Raw genomic sequence first — 20,106 nt, 5'->3', positions numbered from 1 at the left:
CGGCTTCTTTTCCAAACTCTTTAAAAAAAAAACAAACCAAAAAACCCCAAAACCCTAAAAGTACAGCAAAGAGATTAGCCTAGCCTAACATTAAGACTTGTGCTCCAAGGATTAGTTAACGGGAAAATTAGCCCAAAATCAGGGTGTCCTCCTCTTAGGATAACAAAGAGCTATGTCAAGGAGAAAAGGAACAAAATAAAAGCCACATTTAAGGAAGATTAATTGAAAAGTGTAGGCAGAAGCAAAATAGCTAGCTAGAAATTTTTGTAGCGATTTAAGGAGGGGGGGAAGTGTCAGCAAATGGACTAAGGAAAGAAAAAAACCATAAAAACACCGTTCAGGAAAATGGAAGTAGACCCGGTTCTGGGAACACACAGGCTACAGTCTTTGGGCCCTGGTGATTGGGAAAGTGAAGGTTTCTAAAGAAACTGAAAAGCTATGCAGAATAAGACAGTGAAAAATCAAGAGGCCAGTGGAATAGTGTGTCTATTTGAAATCCTGTTAGATTTAAGTGGAACATCTGACTAGAGATGTTGGCCAGAAGAGAAATATGAGAGAAAAGTAAAGCCACTAACGGCATGCTGAGCTAAATTAAATTGATATGCTTTATGGTGGAACAATCTGTGAGCAGCATACGAATAGCCTTTAAGGCTACTTTTTCTTAAACATCTTTCCCCTTATCTAGATCCATCTAAGGTTAGATGCTGTTAAAATGTTTTGGAGAAAGGAACTGGGCACTAAAAGGATTTTAAAAATGCAAAAATACCAAATGAACCAAAAAACCCAACTGTGTATTACTTGACCGACAGACTGAAAATGGAAGTTGCAAACCACCACATATTAAACCACCAGGAGACTTCACAAATTCCACTTGCCTGACGGCTACTGAGAGGGAGCCCTGGTGGCACAGTCCATAGAGTTTTGTGTTGCTAACCCAAAGGTCACATCTCTTTGCCAGTTCAAAATCTACCAGCAAGCTGAGGAAGAAAGATGGGTAATCTATTCTCATGCCATCTAAAGCCTTAGAAGTATGCTTGAGGGTCAGCTATGAATTGGTTCAGATGAGATGGCAATGTGATGAGAATGGCTATGATAGGGAGCTGTGCTCTAGTGGTACAGTCTGTAGTAAGTGCTGCTAAATCAAAGGATAACATGTATAGAGGTTAGAAGGCACCAGCAGTTCCTAAAGAGAAAGAAGGTAGGTTGTCGCCTCCATTTAAGGCTCTACTTACTGTCTCTGGAATCAGATGGTCACTAGGAGTAAGAACTGATCTGACAACAGTAAAGTTGACGTTTTTTAACAAGTTAGGCTACTCCTTGGAGGCAAGGATTCTGGGGCTTCATCAGACATACTTTGGACATGTAAGAAGGAGGGACAGTCTCCTTGGAGAAGGACATCATGCTTGGGAGGGTGGAGGGACAGTGCAGGAGGGGAAGACCCTCTATGAGGTGGATTGATTCAGTGACTGGAGTAATCGGAATGAGTGTGTCAGAGGCAATGCGACGGGCACAGGACAGAGCAGGGTTTAGGATTGTTGTACACAGGATCGCTATGAATCACAAAGGACTCGACAGCACGTAACAACAACAACACTGGTAATATTTCCCATCTCCCCTTATTTCTAGCATTTAGAAATCCTAGATGAAGATGCAAGACAATCTGAAATTAAGGGTCTTCAGAGACATAAAACACATGCATTAACTCTTTTCACTAACATAGGGACTTGATGGTTAACATCCAAAAGAAAAGAAATACTTTTACTATTGAACTCAGAATTATATCCTGAGGGATAATCAAAACCATCAAATATTTTTAAGTTAAAAGCACACTGCTAAAGACATGGGTCAGCACAGGAGAGGAAGATCTTGGTTAAGATGGACTGTGGCAATGGGGTTAGGTGTGTTAGAGATGGTGAAGCTGGCTCAGGACAGGTCAAGGTTCAGAGCAACTGTTCACAAAGTCACTACGAATCATAGGCAACTCGAGGGCACATAACAAGAAGGTAATTAAAACAATCCAGTGACTGTAAGACACAATGGCAGAGCATCAATATAGGTTCTAGTATCATCCCAAGATCCTTATGTGCATTGCCTCAATTTTCTTAATACTCTAATGGTAGGTAAAGTATTACTATTTCACAGGAGAAAACAACTGCTATCCCTTACTATATGTTTATTCTATAAAAGATACGTTTTACATACTATTATCTTTAATTTTTAGAACTGGGCACAACCACTCTATTTTCCAGATATAACTTACTCATGTACAAGGGGGTGTAGGAGGCTGCATAGTACGCAAAAATCCACACAATGTTGTTATTTACCTAAAAGTATTTTAAATCCAAGACATTTTTGCCTCATATAATATTTCTAACTATAAATTATATCTAATATTCCTATAAACTCATTGCTGTCAAGTTGGAAAAAGACAGATGATCCTCATGCAAGTTTTCAGAAGCTGTAAACTGGCAAGAGACAATTTGGACCATTTTTCTACCACGGAGAAGATGGTGGGTTCAAACTGCCTGTCTCCGACTGTAAGGACCACCAAAGCTCTAATGGGAGGTGGTAGGTGGGGTAATCAAGAAATTCAGGCTGGCAAAGATAGGCTGTCAGCAGAAGTGAGGAAGACCCAACGAGATGAACTGAGATAGTGCCTGCAACAACAGGCTTGAGCATGGCAGAGAGTGGAATGATGGTACAGGATGGAGGAGGTAGTGCTTCACGTTACACTTACTAATGGCCAGAAGGAAATAAACAGAGAGCAATGGCATTGTTGGCGGCCCTGGCAAATTACAGTAAACAAACAAAGACATTAGACCACAAGTCACTATTATTATTATTACAGAAAATGTTATTCTCTTATGCTTGAACAAAGTTAAACAAGATATACTTCCTGCTAGTTGAGTTCATTCTTGTCAGAGCATATAAGAAAAAAAATTTTTCAAAGTTATGTTTAATTTACTTTCTTAAAGCCATGTTCCCAAAAGTCAAGTCTTTAGGAGGGAAAAAAAGAGCAAGACAATTACTTCTGGCTTTACAGTCCTAATCCTCTGCTTAGACAGAGAGAAAATAAAATATCTAGGGATAAGAAGCTCTAGAATCAAACAAATTGAGCAAAATTTGATCCAACTGTTACTGAGTCCTAAAAAACTAGCCTAAATTCAGGATGACAAGTTTAGATGCCAAATAGGAGTCAGCCCCAAGTGGTCAAATCAGTAATATATGAATTGAAGAGTTCACTCTCCAAAGGAAAGCTAGATACATTATTGTGTGAAAAGCCAAGCCTGTAAATTTCCTTGTTAACCATATTCAAGGATGAGGTGGAGCACAAAAGATAAGGCAAACACTGATGTCAACGAGACACATCACAACAACACAAAACACTAGCAGAAAACTGGTTCAACAGTGAAAAAGATATGATTCAAATACTGTGTCACCTGGGGAAAGCTCACTTGATTACTGTGTCTATAAAGTGGACAGAGCACTGGTAGGTAGTTTTTGTAAGGTGTTGCTTTGCAAAAAAAAAAAAAAAAAAGGTTGTATGTCTTTGGCAGTTTAAATCCACCAGCACCTCTTAGAGAGAAAGATTCCCCCAGTTAAGACTTAGAGCCTCAGAAATCTGTAGAGGGGTTGCTATGACTTGACAGCAATGGAAGGCAGTCAAGGTCAGGAAAGAGCTTCAAGCCCTTGTTGATTATAGTTTATCAGTGGCCTTGGGAAACGTCATGGCCCTGTTCATTATCTACTGCAGCACACATCAGTGGCCCTTGTGAAACTGGGGCTCACAAAATTTAAGAACTGGATTTCAAGATTCAATTACAGGCTTTGAGCAATTATAAAATTCACGGCTAACCTTTAAGAAATTACAAACTTGTTGACAGCTGTCAATGAAGTTGTTACTAGATGCTGCTGAGCTGGCTCTGACTCAGAGACCCTCTGTAACAGAACTAAACACTGTCTAGACCTTTGCCATCCCCACAATCATTGTTCTGCTTCAGCAGATACAGCAACTTCATCAATGAGGTACAACCACTGTGTAACCCCATCGTTCCATACAGTTTAGGAGAGGCTGCAGCCACGGCCATTTACACTGGCCAACAATGGGTAAAAGATTACTGTCAAATCTGGTCTGGTTTTCTTTCCTGTACTCATATACAGGAAGGAAAAGGAAAGAAGTACAACTTAACCTTCTCCAACAACCCTGGAGGTTCTTTTGGCTTCCTGGTATTATTAAAGCAGGTACTGACAATACCAACTAACCTCCCCTAGAGAGAAACATTTGCATTTGTTTGGGGCAGTCAGTAGGTGGCTAATAGTGTTATTCCACCCAGGGTGTCTAACTAAAGTGGTCACAATGTAATTCAAGCATAAACATTTCTACTTTCTCAAGAAAGAAAAATGATGGGACTCCACATTGAATACTGATCACTTTTATCAACTACTTCATGCTCTGAAAGCCATTTTGCCATCATTTTAAACTACAAGAGAAAGCACATTAGGGCAGAAGTGTCTTGTTTCCTTACAAACAAAAAGACCTTTACAATAAAAGAAGCAGCTCTGCCAGGCTTTAAGTCATGCTCCTTCTACAAGGTAACTGAAAAACATGATGGGCTCCTCCAAAGAAAAATCATCAGGTCAAATAAGCCTCGAAGGGGAAGGAATACAGAGCAAAACCACACAATCAAAAGCAAAAGCTGCCCTTCCCAGAAAGGAACTCTGGAGCACACTTTTTGAGAAGGTAACATCTGCTCATCACTCATAGGTATACAACTGGTGTGTTAGAAATAGATATCAGAACCACTTGAACACATTAGGTGATTAAATGACATTTTAAGGATATTTTTTACATGCTCATTTATTCAGTATTTTCTCCTGAGATCAACCCTTTTTTCTCTTTCCTCCCTGATCTTCAAACCCATAAATAACACATTAACACTCTTCCACACACACAGTGTAAAAAGAAGCCTGGTTTTGTCTAGGACAGATAACAAGCTGGTCTTGGTGATAAAGACTGATATCCGGGAGTGTGGTCCATATCAGGGTGTATGAATCTCCCCAGGAACTTAATGCCTGACTGAAAGCCGTCAGGAAGCTTGGGAAAAGCCAGTTGGAGGTGTGAGGTGCAGTTAGAATTCTAACCTGCTAGCACCACTACCCCTGTCGACCCACCACACAGAGCTGTCTAAATTCAGTCATTACCAATGTTGACCCAGTTTCAACTCAGGGAACTCACCAATGGTTCACACCTTGCTGTTGCTGTGTACTGTCAAGTCGAACCTGACCCATATGTGACCTTCCAGCAGGTTTTCGGAGGCAATAAATTGCATGGTAGCTGAATACTCATCTTTCTCCCATGAAGCAGCTGGTGGATTCGAACAATGCATCTTTGCGTTGGCAGCAAAGTTAGCACCACTAAGCCAGGGCTCTCAAATGTTCACCGTCACAGTAATTAACAACAGCTTTCAGTCCACATTCAACTCAAACTCACTGCCATCAAATCGCTTCCAACTCTAATCAACCCTCCATCAGGTTTCCAAGGCAGTAAATCCTAACAGGAGGAGACAGTCAAGCTACCAGACACACGCAGCCTTTAGGTTTAGCAGCACAGCTTGCTATAGATTACACCACCAGAGCCTCCTTTGTAGCTCAGAAGAGTCCATTATTACTCTTACAGCAATTCGCAATGAAAACGTTTCCAAAATTCTACAGCCATTAATAGCTTTTTAAAATAGGCAGGACAGAGGTTGTCTCTGACTAAGAAAGAGCACCCTAAAATTTAAAAAGAAAGAAAAATGGGAGGATTTAGTTCTAAAGAAAAACTAAAAATTGAAGAGTTAGAGAAGGGACTATATCTCCAAGCCCAAATTATCTTCTGTTTCCCCAAATGTATATTATATGAACAAAGAATTTCATCATGGACTGACTCAAACTAACAAAATCCCATCAGGGGCCTGGCATTCTTATACTACTAAAATTAAAACTAACCCTAGCTGAGAAGATGGGCATCATGATATTCATTCACTCGGTCAAGTATTGCCCGAGTGCCAATTCTGCCACTTAATACCCCAGGTGTGGGAATATAGCAGGAAAAAAGCCGGAATCCATGGTCTTCTTATACTTTGCAGTAAGAGTGATCAGTTCAAATTCTTTCAATGAGTTACTCTGAAGGAGGGGAGAAAAGTGTCTCCAAAAGTATGCCCATGTTTCCCTGGGCTTATCCCAACTGCTTCCACAATCAGATTTCTAATGTTGCTGCTAGAAAAACTTTAGCTTCTTGTTTGCTTAAATACGCTTCCCAATGGAGAAAATAGTACATTTTTGCTAATACGACAATTTTTTACATTCTGGGCTTACAGTGGCACTAGCGTCTATAATGAGCTTTGAGGTTCTAAAGGGAAAAGCTTTCTAATTTTTTTTAAAAAGGAAAAAACAAAACAATCATATGGTTAAACCAACCCTGAGCCTGTGTCACCCCCACATGTGGCCCTGGACTTTCCCAGTGCTAGACTGGAAAGACCTCTCAAAGAAGGTTCTTGGCCTCAGAGCTGTTTGGAAATAAGTCTAAAAGACCAGACAAAAAGGGTAGCTGAAGTATTGTTCCTCCTCAGCCCATTTCTTTCCTGGTTAACCGGAGTCATGATAAATTGAGAAAAAGTCTGAAGTTTGATCAATTCCCCAAGAGGATCTTGTTTCTCATTTCTTACTCCTGATGCTGAGTAGTAAGAGGCAGCAGCACTGCATCCATCACTCCACGAAACAGCCCAGACTAAGACTACGGCACAGCAAAGCCCAACATTTTCTCCTCCACTCTTCTACTATTCAAATCACTGCACGTAATACCACTATGTTTGGAAGGAGGAGCGGCATCCACTTCCATAATAGCTTGCCTCCAGAAACCCTATGAACCTGGAGAGAGGATGAAAGGCACCCATGCGTCTAGGACTCTCCTTCTTAGGGTCACTATGAGTCACCTGCAACTCGACGGCACTTAACAACAACAACAATACCACTATGTACTCTGCACCTTCCAGAGGAGTTTAACAGTTTTAGTGTATTAACCTGTACCTAGACATTATGGGTTAGAAAAGGTTACTAATCCACTGCTGACAAGTGGGACTCACAGTGATTCTGTTGGATAGAGAATTACCCAGCTGGTCTCCAGGTCCACAAATCTTCATGGAGGCTGACCACCACATCTTTGTGTCATGGAGTACAGTGGCTGGTAGGTTTCAACTACTGTCCTTTTGTTTAACAGCTAAGCATTTTATTTAAAAAGAAAACACAGTAGGAATTAACTCCCCAGAATCCAATTCTAAGTATTTCTTCAGTAGTTGTTGTACATGCTGTCTAGTCGCTTGCAACGCATTGCGACCCTATGTACAAACCCTAGGTCTGAACCGTGCCCTATCTTGAGCCAATTTCATTGTCTCCAATGTATCTACCCCTATCACCCTAGTCACTGAGTCAATCCAACTCATTCAGGGTCTTCCTCTCTTGCGCTGTCCCCTCAGCCCTTCCAAGCATGATGTCATTCTCCAAAGACTGGTCTCTTCTTGTGACAAGCCCAAAGTATTGAGACAGACCAATTATAAAATCAGAACATGGCAATAGCAAGGAGTTGGTAAAAACCTAAGTGCCCATCAACAAACGAATGGCTAGAGAAGCTGTGGTATATTCGCACAATGGAATACTATGCTGCATTAAAAAACAAGGAACTCATGCAATATTATTCAAAATGGTTGACTCTGGAGAACATTATGCTGAGTGAAATATCCCAGTCACAAAAGGACAAATATTACATGATGCCACTGTTGTAGAATGGGACTGTCCTTGGGGTTGGAGAGAGACTGAGTAAGGTGGGTTCAATAATGTATACTGCACTGAAACAGAGGAGGGAGAAAACTGTTTAAAAGAGAGATATAACTAGGTATTTCTGTCATCACAGGAGACTAGAGCGAGGGCTACATGGTGGAGGGGACCTGGGGGAGGGTTTGTAAAACAATGAAAGAATCTTTTCTTTTACTTTTCCATAATTTTTGATTCAGGTACTTATAACTGGTTAGTCAAATTTGTGTCTTCTAGGTTGCAACACCCCCATGATACATCTTCAAGGATATGAACATGTACGGCCAAGCACAATCAATAAGAGTGCATCTAAATTCCAAAATCAATCTCCATAATAGTCTATGTGTTTCCTACTGCCAAAGGGGCCCTTTAGAGTAGTGAGAGAAGATCTTCACCCTGAAACCCACAGCGTCCCTTTTCAGCAGGAAGTAGCTAAGAGAATACGCCGTCCCCTTTTCCTTATGACTCAGGGTGAAGTCTCTCTCAGGGAGGAGTGATAGGGAATGGCAAAGGACACACTGACAAAGAAGATTAATCAGAACTGGCTTTGACAAGCACTGTGGCATTTGGACAAGAACAAACTGGGAGGAGGGTAGAGAGAATAGTGCAACAATGAATGAATGGAAGCCCAAAATCTCTGTAAATGTTTATGAAAATTAATAAAATATAATTATAGAAAAAAAATCAGAATATGGGTATTAGAAATGTAAAGTTCTCGGCTTCAAGGCTTCTAGTTTTTCTAAAGGGTGGTAGGGTGGGAGTGGTTTATAGGACAGACCCTCCTAGAACTGACAATAAGTGGAGATGTCACTTTCTTTCAGAGTACACCATAAACTGACAGAAAGTACTTCCTGTCTCCGTTCACCCTGGTTGACAGAGGAGCCTTTGTACTGAGGCCCAATGAAAAATCCAGAACTTCAATAGAGGAAATTAGTGTACATATCTGCAACTTACTAACTTCAAAGTATTCATTCTGAGATCCATTCAGATTTTTGTCTTATTCATCTGTTTCTAGTTGTTGCAAATATAATTTCTCAATGTTTGAATAAACACAGCAACATAAATCTTCCATTTTATAATTAAACATGAAATTTTTAGTTTCCTAAATAATGTACCATAGTAAGAGCAAAGATGAAAAATTATTCTTAAACTGTAATTAAACACAAAAAAAGTGTTGTGAACACACAGTAAGTACTTATCACGAGAAAGTGCCACAAAGTCAAACCAAGTCCATAGCCTCCAGAGTTGGCTGGCACAGATTCACAGCCTAGAGTATCAGACCTGACTCTCTGTAGCGCCCCCCCGCCCCCGCACAACTCCCAGTCAGGGTGAAAATTTCACAGTAGACATACCTCCAAATTTAAAGAAATCAAGGATGTCCCTTTGAATAAAAGACTAATCATACAATCTCTAAAAAAGAGTCTTGTTTTTAAATCACTGGTAAAAAGCTTAATATTGTTTTAAAGCTCACCTTTCAGAAAGCAATCTTCACATACTCACTAATCTTCACTCTAGTATGCTAAGTATTATACCTAATTTACAGATGAAGAACTAAGACCTAATTTGTTCAAACATCTAGCTAGTGAGAAGAACTAATTCAAATTACCTTGACTCAAAGTGTCTATCTTTCCCACTATATCACGGCTGCCTGGTTGGGTATGAGGAAAGAACCCCACCAATTTCATTCACATTCTGAATAAAAGAAAACAGGTATAAGAAGTCCAAGTGTTGAAGACTTTTAAATCCAGTCCTCTTGGGACACTCTCCTTACATACTGGGGCAACACAGCCACGCAGTATTACCAATAAAGCTCCCTAGAGGGTTTTTTCTTAAAAACATTCAGAATCAATTTTTTTCCCTGCAACATTTATCCTTGAAGACTCCTTGAAATAAGAGACTCTATAATTTTTACCATACAAAATCATTTTTTCTGTCCTATCATTAGTGGAGTATTAATTTCTAAAACTATTCATGTTGTCAGAATGAGGCAGTCCTTGGTTAAGGACAGCATGTTGGGAAAGGCAGAGTGGGAGAGGAAGATAGACCTTCACCAAACACGATGGACCAACAGTAACAATAGGCTCCATTCAAGTATGTCAGAGATGGTGAGAATGATATAAAATAGGCCAAGGTTCAGATCCCTTGTTCAAGGGGTTACTGGGAGTTGCAGCTCACTCAACAGCACATACCAACAAAAACAATTCCTGCTGCAAGGAGCCCTTGTAGTGCAATGGTTAACCACTTGGTTTCTAAGCTAAAGTTCAGCAGTTTAAACCCACCAGCAAGCAAGAAATTCCTGGTGGTTTGCTCTAGTGAGAATCACAACCTAGAAAACACAGTAAGAGTTCCGCTCCATCATAACGGTGCAGCTGGAAATGACTCCACGGCACACCACCACTCCTGTAGTAATGCCTCTGTGATCCTTCTCATCAAAGTGTTAAATCTCTAATAAGATTCACGAGGCTTGATCTACAGACATTAATAAAGAGATCGCTAAAATCCGTTTATTTCCGGCAAGTCAACAACAACCCACTGCCATGGAGTCAGAACTGAATCACAGCTTACCCTCCAGCAGGTTTTCAGAGGCTGTAAATAGCACAGGAAGAGGCTGCCCATCTTCCACTTCATTTAAGCAGCACTTCCAAAACAACAAATTCAAGGTGATTTGGCATTAGTTAGAATCTTAAGTCATTATTTACACTCTCATTCTAATGGCCTAGTAGGTAAGGGGTTGTGCTACTAACACAAAGACAGGCAGGTTCAAATCCACCAGATGCTGGGCAGCCTCCTCCAGATGCCGGGCAGCCTCCTCCAACGTTGTTTACAGTCTCTGAAAATCTGCCGGAGGGTGAGCTATGAATCAGTTCTGACTCGATACAAAGAGGTGAGGGGCTGATTATTTAAATTATTGTGTCCAAAGATCTACACTCAAATTTGGTACTTAATTTTCATAATGGAGTTTTATTTAAGACATTCTTATTCCTATTTTATAGGAATTTGAGTTAGTCTTGTTAAGCAATTATCTGAGTAAGGGAAAATGAAGGTTCAAAGGGGAGAAGAGATAGTAAAATGGTCTTGAAAAATACAGTGATATAAAACAAACTCAGTTTCAAGGTTTAAAAAACAATCACAAATAATGAACTTGGCTTTTCACGTAATAAATGCACAAGAAAGACAAGGCTCTGCATATCCTTAATAATTTTTTAGGGGAGCTCTGGTGGCCTAGTGGCAAGGAGCTGCAACTACAATCCCAGAGGCGCATGGTTCGAATCCACCAGATGCTCTGCCAGGAAAGGAGGGACAATCTCCTCCTGTACCACTCAGATCTGATTTGATGGTGCACTCACACAAAAAATAATTAAAAAAAAAATAATTTTTTAAAAAATTCACAGTTCTAGTAAATGGCTGAGTAATTAGACACAACAATGGAACAGAATGTCTTCATTTCTGAGGCTATCTTCTCACTGCTGGTCAGCAGTAACCAATTTGTCTTATTCTTAGAAACATGGAAAAGAATAAATACACTTGGCTCTTAACTCTGTCCAAACCTACAAACAGACCCACAACCCTTTACTTTGAAGAGATTGCTTTATAAATGTGAAGAGATTACGGTAGGCTACACAGTCCAGTTAGGTAAATACTCAACCAACTCTAGTTATATATATATACTACCACTGTTCACTATATAATTTTCATGAAGATTCAAAATGTTAACAAGGAATACTAGGGAATGAAAGAATCACCCAAATCACTATCACAAACACAACATTCAAACTAAAGCTCCATTTCGGGATCAAAGCTGGCTGACCAATATTTACTCTTAATACATATAGACAGAGAGACATTTTCATATACCAAGTTAACTATGAATAGTTTGTGACACAAAGATATATAATTTTGTAGCTCAGAAGTTCAGTGCCCACACCATGTTTCATAGTTAACAGGAATTTATAGATTTTTCTGTCCAAATTTCTACTTTACTGCAGCTGTGCTCAAGAGCCTAACACATCTCTCCCCTTAACCTCCCTCACCACCGCTTAGACCCTTCAGTATCAATCTGATTCCAGTTTTAACAGCAAAATATCTCCTAAAGACTATTAGCCCAGGTGCAAGGGATTCAAGCCATCTGAACCAGCAAATAACATCTGTGTTAGTTTACGCACCACAGCCTGAGTGTCCTAGACTCAGGACTGAGGCAGTATGCCACTAAAAAGGGGAGGTGGGAAAGGTCAAGACTTTTTTTTTTTCTTTCTTCATTTCTCATTCTCCCACAAACCTCTACAACCCGTAGTGTCCTTATTAAATTGTGACTTGGTGCCTATTACAAGGTGGCATCTAGTAAGCTCATGGGAAAGATGGGACCATCTGCTCCCAGAAAGTCTAGGAAATCCTATGGGGAGTTCCACTGGGTGCTACAGGGTCACTTTAAGTCGGAATCAAATTGACAGCAGTGGGTTTCAGCAAGCTCTCAGTGCCTTTCCTCCCACTTCCCCTTCTGCTGCTGAGCAAGGGCTCAGCTGACTACAAAGAAATAAAGGAGCTCCTTTATAGGAATTGAGAGAAGTGTGTATGGCGTCTGGGCCAATGAAATCCACAAGTGAAAATGACTTTGTTCCTGAAGCCTGTTAGATTTGTCTCTAGCCCTACCACAGTATGCCTATTAAGCTTTATGAATCTGAACTTTCATCTATACGGTAGTAAGATTAATAATATCTAGGCTTTTTATTAAGTGACAAAATGGGACATTATTCTAGAGTAAGCCTAACTTCCAATGTATAACTTTTTAGTTTTGTAAACTCCAAAGAATCAAGATGTCTCTCTCCTGGCCACCTCTATCTTAGTTAGGTAAAACAATACAAAGAATATGTGGGTACAAAGTTGGCTGATTTGCTTATTGTTTTTAAAATATAGCAAAATGACAGAAACCCCACATATCTGTTCTTTGTTCTCAACATCATGAATGACAACAGATAAAGAAGTAAGGTCCCAAACACTTCTGATTGCCTTTACACCTTTTGTTGGGTTCATCTGGGTTTATCGGAGAATGCTAATAATTTCTTAATTTCAATTTCTTAAATCTATAAAAATAAAGTTATCTTCCTAGACTCAGAGGAGAATTAATAAACTGCTAGAGATATATTCCCAATTCAAATCTGATAGAGAGGGCAGAAACGAAGTGTAAATAAAAAAATACTACCTTTGATATGTTAATTCTGTCATACACACTTCAGGAAAATTCTCAAGTGTAATATGAACGGATTTGAAAACACAGAACAATTAAAAGTAGTAATTAGCACAAAGATTAAAACATTGCCTTGCTCCTCTAAAGTTCCTTTACTAAATTTGAAGACATAGAACACATTCAGCTATAGGTAAGGCCACTTAACATACTTTTTTATATTGGTGGTCTAACTCAATGATATTACAATCTACTTCCTCAGTATTCCCCAGATATCAGCAATGTAACTTTCCTCTAAGTTTGAAGTACAAGTATTTAGGATTATAATTAAACATAAAGAATAAAAATTATGTTCAACTGTACCTTGATGCTGTTAATCAATTTCTGTAAACTGTTAAAAATACTATAATTATCTATCAGAAATTCAGCCTATGCTCCCCCCCCCCCACCTCATTAGCTGGCAGCCTCTCTCCAGCCCTCTTTTCCACATTTATCCCTCTCCACAGTACCAGGCCCTGTGCTGGGCCATCAGCAGAGAGCACACTGCATATACCTAGACAGGCCTGGCAAGGAGGACATAAAGTGAATAACTTTGCCGTGGACACTGGTGTAAAAATCCTCATTTGTGTCTCAGTTCTAGTTTCCTAGGAGTGAAACAGTGTTATTCACAAGAGTAAGAACATGGAAATAGTTCAGCTGTCCATCAACATACAAATGGATTGAGAAACTATAGTACATTCGCACGATAGAATATTACGCATCACTCAGAAGCAATGATTTAAAAAAAAAAAGAAGCAATGATTTCGAAAAATAATATACATCATGGGAGAGGCTAGAGAGCATTATGTTGCATGAACTCACTCAGTTTCATAAGGACAAATACTGCGTAAGACCATGACTGTTAAAACAGAAGGATAACTAGTAAGACGTGTAACAAAGTTCAAGGGGGGGGAGGGTGTCAAAAAGGAGCGGTAGGTGCAGTAAAGGGCTAATTCCAACATGCCGACAGTCTCTATTCTAAATTTCCTACTTCAATTCTTGGCTTAGAGCCGGATAATGGAAAGCTGCTTCCCTAACTCCAGATTTACAAGGCAAGGAAATAGAGAAAACACTTGTTCCAAATGTTACTAAGTACTCCAAGTTTAAACACAATATGAAAGCTTCCTTTAAACACAATACTTCATTCATTTCTTCAGAGGCCAGTTTGGAACCTCTCCCATCCTAAACTCTTCACTTAAGGCGAAAGTCAAATTGCTTGCTCAAACGGTCTTATGTATAGTCAGCTGTTTCAAAATAATTAACATAGAGTCAAACAGTCTAAATCATGCTGCTGTTGTTGGGTACTCTTGACAACTCAGTGACCCTAGGAACAAGGGATCTGAACCCTGCCATCGCCTGTGCCATCCTCCAATGTTGTCTCAGTGCCGCTGAGTCAGAACCGACCCACAGCTACCCCTCCAGTGGGTTTTTAGAGGCAAGAATGCCCATCTTTCTCCTACAGAGCAGCCAGTGCATTCAAACCACGTGCCTTTGGGACTGCAGCACAGCTTCTTAGCACTAGGCCACCAGAGCTTCCTATACTTGAGCATGCTGTGGTGTACAGTTGAGTCAGAACCAACCCACAGATGACCCTCCAGCGGGTTTTCAGAGGCAGTTAATCGTCCCAGAGGAGACTGTCCACCCTTGTCCTGCGGAGCAGCTGGTGGACTCAAACTACATACATGCGGGACTGGAGCACAGCGTCTTGCCACTCACTACGCCACCAGAACTCCTTATACTTCTGCATAGGACCCAAGAAACGCACTCAACTCACTCTACCTTCTAAGGCAATGGCTATAAATTCTACTAGGCTTCTCCTCCATCAAATGCTACTTCAAAAAATCTCCATAACATCATGCAAACGAAAATGTTATTTAAATCCATCTTTGAACTTCATAGACTCAAAAATCTCAAACACCACTGGGTTGGAGCCAACTCCTGGCTGACCCTATTGGGTTTCTGAGGCTGTAAATTGAACAGAAAGAGAATGGATCCAACTGCTGGAGGCAGCTTAACTCCCTACAGACTCAGCCAACCGATCTCTCTTTACTGACTGAAGGTATGATTAGTCATTAAAGATTCATCACATACATGTGCATTCATATTTCAATACATTCTGAAGGTTCCCAGAATTAGAAACACCTACAAAGTACAAAATAATTTCCCACCCTATTAGCATTAACAACAGCCATACAACAAAGCTTCTCAAAACCCATTTACAGACTCAAACAGCAAACATTTTTAGGTACATACCATATCCCCACTGAAAACAAAATCAGTCTTTAATACTAATTTTAAAATATAAGCTTTAACATGTTAATTTTTAAATATCCTGGCTTTCATAGAAATAAATTGGTACTAATTCACTATGACCCAGCAAATGAATGAATATCTCTTTCAAACCTTCACAATTCCCTCTTTTTATGCTGACAGGACAGTGAGGACAACAAGTCCGATTCAAACAGAGGTCCTTGCCCTGGGTTTCTACTTTCCGTCTTTATCCGCTAAGGAAAAACAAGTTAGTAACGGCAACAACATCCAGCTTTCACCTTTTAGACCATAAGATATTTCTGATTATTAACTCCTGGGCTTTATTTGAAAGGAGACTCGATGGCAAAGTGGTTTAGTTGTAGGTTGTTAACTAAAAGGACAGTGGTTTGGACCCACGAGTTACTCATCAGGAGAAAGATGTGGCAGTCTGTTTCTGGAAGGTTTATAGTCCTAGAAACCCAAGGAGGCGGAGGTTTTCTTTGTCCTAGACCGTCACTATTGGTTGGAATACTCTACTCCTAATGGCAGTAGGCTTGTTTTTGGAAGAGCTGGACTTTGTCCTACCATGTACATCTCAGTCTAAAATGTTATTTATAAAATCTGATGTTAGTCATCTTAAAACAAACAAGACACTAGACTACAGCTTCACTTAATAGTATAAAGAGCTCAAGGATTTTAAAAAGGTGCCCCAAGGAAACTGGCTAGAGTGGAAGAAAAGACAACACTGAACCATTAAGTGTTTTGGGAGTGAGTCTGAAGACATATATGCCAGATTTCACCAGAAGGACCATCATTCTTCAGTTTAAGAAATGTGAGACTTTTTAAAAAGCGACTCACTGGACTTCTCGCCCCCCAACCATGCTTACAAGCACAAAAGTGCCCGTCAGTATAACAGACAATTTCTATTTCATTCTCCCATCCAATCTAATCTACTAAGTGAACTAGAATCAACAAAAGATGTCCAACTAATATACTAATATCCCGTAACATTTCCTTGGGATAATCTCTGACAGAGTTAATTATTTACTCATACCAATCAATCAACAGCCTGAATCCCACAATTTTAGAGTAAATCTACCAGTCCTTGAAACACCATCCCGGCCAGATCTTAGTTATCATCATCCTTTCTGCAGCCAGACCACAAAGCCTATGGCAGTGCCTTTTGAGCCACTAATGCCACTAACACTGAGAAGGCCTTTCCATCGAGATAAGAGAGAAGTTATGGGCTCTGTTCCTGCAACTTCCAACTCACTCTCAGTATTATACTTTTCATTTCCCACTTAAGAGTTTTTGGCCAGAATGTTCAAATTCCACACTAACTGCAACGACATACCTTTGTAAAAAGTATGGTCACCCATGGAAAAAAAACAAATTTAGATTTTTGGAGGCTAAGTAAAGACAAGTTACGAGGTGTTTGGTTTTAATGTATTTGCACATGTATCTGTACAATGGATTAGGCTCATTTAAAAGTATGCTTAAGCAAACTTCTCTAATACAAAGATCAATAACAGCATGTCTGAACATAATTAAACATTGATTTTTTTCAAAAAAGTATCCTGCAGACCCAATCACTAGTTACCAGTGTAAAACTTGAGAGAAACCACAGTTACTAACACCTAACCTTTCTTTTCATTAGCAATAATCATAAGATATTGATTCTAATATAAACACTTAGAAAGGGAAAAGGAGAGAAAGCTAACGTGGCTTTCTTTGAAGCAGCAGGTTTAGTGTAAAATATTAAAAATAAGCAAATGACAAACTAGCAAATTCTTTCCTTTTACAACCCTGTAAGACAGCTTACCCACAGATTTTCATTTCTTCCTTCTACAATCATTTCTCCAGCAAGGAGGCTAAGCTCATAGGCTTTGGAATTCACAATTCATGGCCCTTGGGCAAGCTAGTTAACAAGCCAAAGCCTTAGTTTTCTCACCTATAAAATGCATAGAATAGAATACAACTATCGAGATCCTTCCAAGCATTAGATTAAATTTGACAGTGCATGGGAAGAGCTGTGAACTGGGCCTGACAGACCGTAAGGGTTCAATAAATATTAGCCATTACTGCTATTATATGCAAAAAGACATTTTTCTAAGTCTATTGTTAATTTACTTTGTTCTTTATAAAAATGGCAGTAAAACGGAAAAATCTTTCCAGTCCACAACTGTTTTCATATATTCAACAGTTCTTTCGTAAAATTTAAGAATGACAATTATGAGGAGAAAAGTTTTTTGTTTCATTCCTAACTACATTATCTACCCACCCTAGCCTAAAACTCAGAAGCCTATCTTTCCCTAAGGGAGGCCAGAAAGTCAATCTTCACTTGGCATGTCCTACCGAAGCTCCCACATCACAGAGAAACACGCTTTACGACTGACTGGACAGCAGGGGACTTATCTCCTCCCTCTTGTAAAAGCCTGATAGGTTGGCTAAACGGGTAGTTAAGAAACACTCTAACCACTGATACTTCTCTCAGAATCTACTCTTACACAAGATCCAGCTCAGAAGTCACCTCCTCTAAATTTCCCCACCCCCAGACAGTATTAAGTCTCCAATGCTCCCAAAATCTTGATTACGAATATGCTCCAGAAGAACGTACCTTATAATTAACCATCTGTATCTCCTCCAACAGACTCAATTACCTGAAGGCAAGAGCAGTGTGGTCGCAGGGCTTGCTGAGCCCGGGGACTGGCATGTATTAGATGCTCAAGAAATGCTACGCTAGAACTGGATTCTCTCTCAGAGGAGGACCACTTCTTACCGGGTAACTCTACTTGAAAATCTGGGCCTGACTTCCCTCAGTAGAGCAGGTTAGCATGAAGGACTGCACTCCTGATCATAAAATCTACTCATCAGCTTTTCCAGGGAAGAGGTTCCTCGAGCCCAAACTCAACGGAGCAGGATTCGGAGGTACCAGCACAGTCCGTGGGAACTCCCCGCACAGTACAGAGGAGCGCCTTCTCCTACAAAGGCGTTAACTGGAAAGCCTTCAAGGGTGAGTAGTTTTTTAATTGGAAAATCTTCAAGGGGAAACTGAAGTGCAAATACTCGAAGAATAAAGGTGTTGATCTGGTTGAAAAGGCTCCAAAACAATAAAGGTCTGGGGAAAAGCAAGCAAGTTCTTGATACCTGGAAAACGGTGGCTACCAAAAAATTAAAAAGGAAACGGGTATATAGATGCTGGACACTTTTTGTCTGAGACATAAGTAAAATCTTGTAAGGTTTTGTATTTTGGTGTTGGGTTTTTTGTTTTTTTAAGTTCTTCAGAGCCCAAATGAAAAGGCCAATATCCTACATCCAGATGAGATGCTTTCCCCATGACAAGTACACTAAACGACGTTTCTAGGAAAAACTGCCTTAGGAACCTCAGGCTGAAAAGTTACAGACACCAATACCTCCCTTTGGAAGGAGGGTGGGGAAAGAAACTGACCCACACGCCAGAATCCAACATTAACATCTGGGCAACCCACAGGGAACTTGCAAAACTTTCTCAAGGCCAGGTCCTACAGAACAGTACTTGGGGTATTAAAAAATTAAATTAAAAATAGTAAAAATATATACTAATAAATAAATCTCATCTTAACATCTCGGAATGGGAAGAAATCCACAAAGGACTGCTTTCCTGAGGGACCCCTTCATTCCCATTACAAACATCTCACTGCCAGAAAGGAAATTTAAAAAGAAAATCATCATAATAAAACAAAGAAATCAACAGATGCAAAGGGCATCTTGCATTCTGGAGACAGAAATGAAAAGAAAGCACCAGCAGCAGCAGCAAAGGGGAGAACCCAAATAAAAAGTGCTGTCTAGGGGAAAGGCGAGGAAATCAAATCATCACCATCATCATCATCAGGATGGGGAGACCCACTCCCAGGCGGTACTGGCAGGCAAGCTTGGGGTGTCCACGGCCCCGCGGGGCCCCGAGCTGGTTCTGGGCAGCTCGAGCAAGGAGCTGAGGGAGGGAGAGAAGAGACACTCAGACACACAGGAGAAGAGAAAAAGAAAATGGCGCAGAGACTAAGTCCCGACCGTCGACAAGGCCACTTTCCCGGGAGGGATCCGGGCCCGCCAAGGGTCCCCCGGGCTGGCCGGCGGCCGAGGCGGGGTCTCCACTGACCCCTCTTGGGAAGGCCGAGGTCTGGGGGCGCTGGGGCCCCCGGAAAGGAGGCGCAGAGGCGGCCCGATGGGAACAATGGGGCCGGTGAGCGAGGAGCCGGGACTTAGTCTCTGGGACGCCATGTCTGTCCCTCCGGCCGGCTCCAGCCTGGCTGCGGGGTGGCCGGCCGGCGACCAGGGGGATCCCGGGGCCTGGGGAAAAGGGTGATGGGGGTGGTATTCGGGGGCCGAGCGGATGCACTCACCGTTCAATCGGAAATCCACCTCGATCTAGAGAGAGAGAGAGAGAGGAAGAGGAGGAAATAATCAAACAACAGGGCAAACATTACGACACCCCCCCCTCTTCTTCCACCGTCACCCCCTGAACACGCCACCATCCCCGGGTCCCCGGGCGGCGAGAACGCGCGCGCTCGCGGTGGGGGGAGGCTGGAGCCCCGCTGCACCCCGAGCGCCGCTGGGGACAAGGGAAAGGCCTCAAAGGGCAGCCATCGCCCCCTTCCTCCCAACAACACCCCCCAAAAATACCAACAAACCCACAAAAATAAATAAAATGTGCAACTTGGCGGCTTTGGGCCGCGGCCTAGCGAGTCGGCGCGCCCCGCCGGGCGGACTCCAGCGGCCGGGCGCCCGGCCTGTCAAAGCGGCGGCGGGGCCGA

General features: G+C 41.2%; 1 protein-coding gene across 1 annotated transcript in view; it reads right to left on the bottom strand.

Moving 5' to 3' along the window:
* The window catches only part of TOP1 (topoisomerase (DNA) I), a 59,857-nt gene that overhangs the window by 39,618 nt on the left and 133 nt on the right, over positions 1 to 20,106 (bottom strand). The window contains exons 2-4 of the mRNA XM_006881717.1: positions 19,825 to 19,904; positions 19,364 to 19,720; positions 19,199 to 19,286 (exon numbers count right to left, since the gene is read on the bottom strand). Coding sequence (XP_006881779.1) covers positions 19,199 to 19,286; positions 19,364 to 19,720; positions 19,825 to 19,904 — 525 coding nt within the window. The remainder of the gene's footprint in view (positions 1 to 19,198; positions 19,287 to 19,363; positions 19,721 to 19,824; positions 19,905 to 20,106) is intronic.

This window comes from Elephantulus edwardii, unplaced genomic scaffold (genome assembly GCF_000299155.1).
Source record: "Elephantulus edwardii isolate Elephantulus edwardi_28Jun2011 unplaced genomic scaffold, EleEdw1.0 scaffold00015, whole genome shotgun sequence".
In the NCBI taxonomy this organism is placed as follows: domain Eukaryota; kingdom Metazoa; phylum Chordata; class Mammalia; order Macroscelidea; family Macroscelididae; genus Elephantulus; species Elephantulus edwardii.
This window is presented reverse-complemented; position numbering and strand designations above follow the sequence as displayed.